Below are 6,043 nucleotides of genomic sequence, written 5' to 3'. Positions count from 1 at the left end.
TTTCCTTTCACAAAGGTAATTAGGCTTTGGGCACGGTGGTGCCTGCCAGTGCTTCCACAACACGGTGGAAGCAGGGTGAATGAGAGGGCTGTAACCAAAGGGCGTGGTCTGAAGTATTCTCTACTAATTGAGTTATATAATAATTTCTTTACTGCGTGTCCCTTCCTATAATGTATCTGACTTTAACCATATGTATGCCAAATTATACACAGGCATATGATTATAAATAAAAGAGTCTCCCTAAAAGTTCACTTTGAGAACACAGTTCGCCTACTGAGCGGGCACACGTGTGCGTGCGTGTGTGTGTGTGTGTGTGTGTGTGTGTGTGTGCGTGTATGTGTGTGTGTGTAGGGAACACAGGTAAGGGGCTCAGACTGACAAGCACATTATTTTTAGAAGGGGGAGTGCACTTATAACCCAAACCTGGTGGAGTCCCAGGTTGCTATAGGGAATAGTTTAGTAAACTATAATAATATATAAACTATAATAGTTACTAAGCTATTCCCTATTCTTGCTTACCTCAGTAGTACAATAAATCTTGGCATTTTAACCTCACTGTGTCTGGTCTCAAACTCTTTGCCCCATACTTTCTCAGCTCATTTTCTCCCAGCTCTGGAACAGCCCTCCTGCCCTTCTCGGGAGCCTCGGCTCTGGAACAGCCCTCCTGCCCTTCTCGGGAGCCTCGGCTCTGGAACAGCCCTCCTGCCCTCCTCGGGAGCCTCGGCTCTGGAACAGCCCTCCTGCCCTCCTCGGGAGCCGCGGCTCTGGAACAGCCCTCCTGCCCTTCTGGGGAGCCGCGGCTCTGGAACAGCCCTCCTGCCCTTCTCGGGAGCCGCGGGTCAATTGTGTCCTCTCTTTCAAGTCACTTCCTCCGCAGCTTTGGACACATTAGCTCTTTTCTTCATCTCCTACCACCACTTCAGAGAACTGAGTTCCCGCCCTACCTCTGCTTGGTCTTGGGTCCTTTCCGATCCTATCCCACAAAATTACAGAAGTCAGGACAGATCCTGGGCTATCAGAATTCTCCCTTTGAAAGTGCCACCCGTGAATCTCCTGACAGTTATCCCATTTTAGATGGAGTCAGTCCTACACTGGGAATTGAATGCATGCTGGGCAAACACTGTGCCAGGGAAGCTACGTGCCCAGATCTTAATGTCAGCAGATATCAATACCAGTAATTATAGGCGCTGTGGTCACATAATGAAAGAGCCGCTGTGTACTATGGAACAGACAAGAGAGGTGACCTAAATTCTGTATGTCCTAAACCATGGTTTAATGTGACCCTTTGAAAGGTTACCATCAAGGAAATAAGATAATTATTCACGTCATGGACATGCATTAAGCTGTAAAACCACAGCAATTTTCTGGAAAATAACTGGATCGGGTTTGTTTGTGTTATCAAAAAGCATTGCCAGGCAGGGTCCCACTCCAAAGGAAAACAAGAAAAACACAAGCAGACTGTTCTTATTAGGAAAAGACAACTGATATCATCAAAACAGAATTTTATAAACCACTGACTTCACTTATTATTTTTTGCTGATTTATGTATTTACTCCCCAATAAAGTTTAATATCATTTCGTGTATCATTATTAATCTCCCCAACCTCTAACAGGAGCCTACTTCATCTGCTTTTGTGATACCTGCATTCTGGCACCAGCTAGGGTAGTATAGGTAACATGAGTAGGACATCAGTTCCCAGAGCATGCCAATCCAGCCAGGAGCAGACAGAGGAGAGCAGTGTGGCCTTAGTTTTCCTGGGGAGCCATGGTTTGACAGCCATCAACCCAGATACAGTACCCCCAGCAGACCCAAGGAGCAATTCCACCCAAGTGTAGCACACTGAGCCAATGAGTTTAATCAGGGTTAGTTATGGGAGCATGAGACAAGAGAAGCACTACTTGCTGAAAGTTAGAACGAGCTGCAGGCCATGGTAAACAGAGTGGTGGAAGTCAGTGAAAACCTTAGTAAGAAAGTGAACATCGACAAGACTGAGATACAATACTTGGGAAGAGAGTGGGAAGGGTGCACAGGATTTTAACATTGTAATAAAGAATCAGAACCTCAAGTAACCAACTTTGTCTATCTAGGAGGAAACCTCAGTTCAAAGGAGGAAACTATTTCAGACATCCAGAGATGGATAGGGATAGTGAGTGCTGCATTCCAGGCACTAAGAAAGGTTTGGTCAGCAAGAGACATAACAACAACAAAATTACAAGTATATGTGACACTTGTCTTGAGCTGCCTTCTTTACAACTCCGAAACCTGGACAATGAGACGCTCCTCTGAAGAGCGGCTGAGTGTGTTTGAGATGGCGTGTCTCAGGAGGATTCTAGGTGTCACACAAAGAGATGACATTAAGAAACATCTCCATCTACAGAAGGAAGTAAACTACAGCTTGAGATACTTCAGTCATGTTATGAGAATGAATGACAGCAGATACCCGAAGATAGCACTGCTTGGAGGAGTGCACGGGATAAGGGAAGAGGAAGACCCAGAAAACGCTGGATAGACAGCATAGAGGAAGACTGTGGGACCGTGGGTACGACAGTAACACGAGCATCCGGGACTGCCCAGGACAGGAACAACTGGAGAACCGCCATAAGTGGCCTTCCCATGATGCTTAAGCGTTGCCGGGGCATAAACGATGATGAAATAAAATGAAATGACAAGAGGAGCATGGGTGAGAGGTGACTGGCAGGGCTGCACAGCGTATATATATGTAGCCCTACCACTGAAGAAGAGTCTCCCTCTTACATAGTTTTAGTGAAGGGTTAAACCTCATGTGCCATTCCCAGAACCCTCAATGTCACCGGCCCAATCTTGAAGGGTTTCCTATGCACACACATGGCTGCTCTGGATGACCATGTCATGTCCAGAGGACAGAGTTCCATAACACTGGCCAGAATCTCTCTGTGGGATAGTCCTCGTCAGAACTTGTAAAGAGCTCCGCTCTCTCTGGTTGCAGACCATATACACGTAAAGCTGGACCTCTGCATGGCCAGGTCCCCTACCCCCTGAGGGAAGCCAGTGTATGAAAATGGAGCTAGCAAGAAGAGAGATCAGGTGTGCTCGAGTATGACTGTAGATGGCCCTAAAAACGACAAAAGTTCAGGAATGAGACGGAGAGATAACTCAGAGGTTAAGAGAGCATACTGCTCTTGTTGAGGATGATAGCTAGGTTCCCAGCTGCCAAGTCTTGATAGTGCACAGCCACTGCAGCTCCAGCTCCAGGGGATTTTATGGCCTGCGTGCGTGCGCATGCACACACACACACACTTAAAAATAAAATTAATTTTTTCACATAAACATGAAACTAGAATTAGAATTGCACCACTTTCCCCCTCTCTTTCCTCCCTTGAGCTCCCCTAGGTCCCCCACTCTCAAGTTGATGGCCTCTTTTACTTTAATGACCATTGTTACAAACACATGTGTGTGTTTGTATGCACAAATGTGTCCAAACACATCTTGATGAGTCCATTTTTGTTTTTTTTTGTTTTTTTTTTTTTGTATATGAATAGTTTTAGCACTGACCATTCTGCTCAGGACAATCTTTTAAAACATAGTTTAGGAGCCAGGTGTGAAGGCTTCTGCCTTCAATCCCTTTAATCACACCTTGGGAGGCAGAGGCAGGTGGATTTCCTTAAGTTCAAGGCCAGCCTGGTATACAAAGGAAGTTTCAGGACAGCCAGGGCTACACAGAGAAACAGGAATGAAGGAAGGAAGGAAGGAAGGAAGGAAGGAAGGAAGGAAGGAAGGAAGGAAGGAAGAAAGGAAGGAAGGACGGACGAGCTCAGGAACGATCTTATCAGAAATGAACCCTGTATCCAGCTGAACCTGAGGCTGGGTCTCTTCCTCCCTCCTCAGTACAGTTCTGTGTGCCTCGCCCATGTGGAAGTCTTAATGGGCAAATCCTTGTAGCAGAAGCTATATCACATATCGACTTGAGCTTTATCACATCTACAGTGCTAAGAGTGAGGGTTTGATTAAGATCTGAGCATAGGTTAAAAACTACTAGAAGGTAATCACTTGAATCAGATTTAACTGATTAATCTCCTTGAAATCTCCAACACAGCCATGGAGCTGCACATAGGCATGTGTTACACACCCATAAGCCGTCTACTCCAGCAGTCTTCTTACGGTGGGCTGGGAGAGTGTGACTGTGTGTGACCAACCATATCCACACATATCGTCAAATGCTTCTTTCTGGGGACATGGAAAATCTTCAAAGGTCAAATTGCCCCAAATTGAGTTCTTAGGGAATAAATATATTCAGGATTATACACAACACGAGGTAAGAAAAACCGCCGTGTTCCTACTGCCCTTTTAATCTGGAGGCTGTGCTTTGTATTACAGTCCTGTCCTTTGCTTCCCACAGTTTCCCATCTGGTAGATACTACTGTCCAAGTTTCACAGAAGAGGGAGCTAGAGAGGTGCAGCCTGAGATTACCTCTCAGTTGCAGACACCCAGCTCAAGCCCATCCCCAGGGTTCCTTGTGTCAGGCTGCCTCCTGGTGGCCTGTCCACTGTTCCTGAGGCTAGTCCATCGCTCAGAACATTCTCCATGTTGTCTAGAATCAAGATAGGTCCTGAGCAAAGGGAGCAGGCAAGACCACCTACCGAGGGCTCATCCTTGGGGAGGCAGGTAGAGTGGCAGAAATGACTGGTAATCTCATGGCTGGTTTGTTCTGTGAGGGTTACAGGAGACAAGCGAGGATGAACAGAAGACAGTGTCAGGGGTAGCCAGAGGACTGGGGTCATAATGTGGTATTGGTAAAGGCAGAGAAGAGGGTGAAGGGCTAAGTGGTTACTGGAGCTCTCATTGAATCTGAGACCTGGGATGGGAGGGATATGACCATAAGAATACCTAGTTATGACAACCCATGAAGCCTGCCTCACCTAATCCAGTGTTAGCACAGCATAACTTCTTTGACGTTTCTGACTGAACTACTGTACTGTATAAGAAAGGTAGCTGAGTCCTTTTCTGAGTCATCGCCAAGATGGCCGAAGTGGAGCAGAAGAAGAAGCGGACCTTCCGCAAGTTCACCTACCGCGGCGTGGACCTGGACCAGCTTCTAGACATGTCCTACGAGCAGCTGATGCAGCTCTACAGCGCCGGGCAGAGGCGATGCCTCAACCGCGGCCGGCGGCGGAAGCAGCACTCGCTGCTTAAGCGCCTGAGAAAGGCCAAGAAGGCGCCGCCCATGGAGAAGCCCGAGGTGGTGAAGACCCACCTGCTGGACTTGATCATCCTGCCCGAGATGGTGGGGAGCATGGTGGGCGTGTACAACGGCAAGACCTTCAATCAGTTGGAGATCAAGCCGGAGATGATCGGCCACTACCTGGGCGAGTTCTCCATCACCTATAAGCCTGTGAAGCACGGCCGGCCTGGCATCGGTGCCACCCACTCCTCCCGCTTCATCCCCCTCAAGTAGCTGTGGCCAATAAAGACTCATGCTCAGTCAAAAAAAAAAAAAAAAAGAAAAAAGAAAAAAAAAGAAAGGTAGCTGAGCAAGACAGTCAGCTGTGATTCTTCATCCACTTCATTTCCTGCCTCCAGGTTCCTGCCTCCAGGTTCCTGCCTCCAGGTTCCTGTTCCCAGATTCGTGCCTAAATCTCTTGCCCTGGCTTTCCTCAATAAGCCTGTAAGTTCAAATAAACCCCTTTCTCCTTCAGTTGCTTTTCGTCATGGTATTTATCAGAGCAACTTAAAGGCAGATTAGTGATTCTACCAAATGTTTAAAATTATGCTAAATGCCTATAATGGTTTCCAGAAAGCAGGAGCAGGCTGAATGCATTGGAACTCAGACTTAATCTAGTCAACATTAATCTAGTAACAGAACCAGGCATAGCTAATAAAACTACAGACTAGTATTACTCATGCAAAGATTCTTAATAAGCTTTAAGCAAATTGAATATAACAACATTACAAAATAAATGAGCATGGTACAACTTCTTAGTGTTTCTGAGCGAAACACCAAACTGACAGGGCTTTGCTGGCAGAATACAGGGCATCATGATCAAGTACAGCTCACCAAGCATATA

At 46.6% G+C, this 6,043-nt stretch overlaps 1 protein-coding gene across 1 annotated transcript; it reads left to right on the top strand.

Moving 5' to 3' along the window:
- The first annotated feature begins 4,998 nt into the window (after positions 1 to 4,998).
- Positions 4,999 to 5,449, top strand: LOC130882908 (40S ribosomal protein S15-like). The gene has a single exon (XM_057783051.1). It carries the CDS (start codon positions 4,999 to 5,001, stop codon positions 5,431 to 5,433), a length of 435 nt encoding a protein of 144 aa, XP_057639034.1. The 3' UTR covers positions 5,434 to 5,449.
- Positions 5,450 to 6,043: the final 594 nt, after the last annotated feature.

This window comes from Chionomys nivalis, chromosome 1 (assembly GCF_950005125.1).
Source record: "Chionomys nivalis chromosome 1, mChiNiv1.1, whole genome shotgun sequence".
NCBI lineage: Eukaryota > Metazoa > Chordata > Mammalia > Rodentia > Cricetidae > Chionomys > Chionomys nivalis.
Note: the sequence above shows the minus strand (reverse complement) of the source record. Positions and strands in the feature narration are given on the sequence as shown.

Bases quoted from the DNA above. Each gene is read 5' to 3' on its own strand.
- LOC130882908 (XM_057783051.1), top strand. From the start codon at position 4,999: ATGGCCGAAGTGGAGCAGAAGAAGAAGCGGACCTTCCGCAAGTTCACC.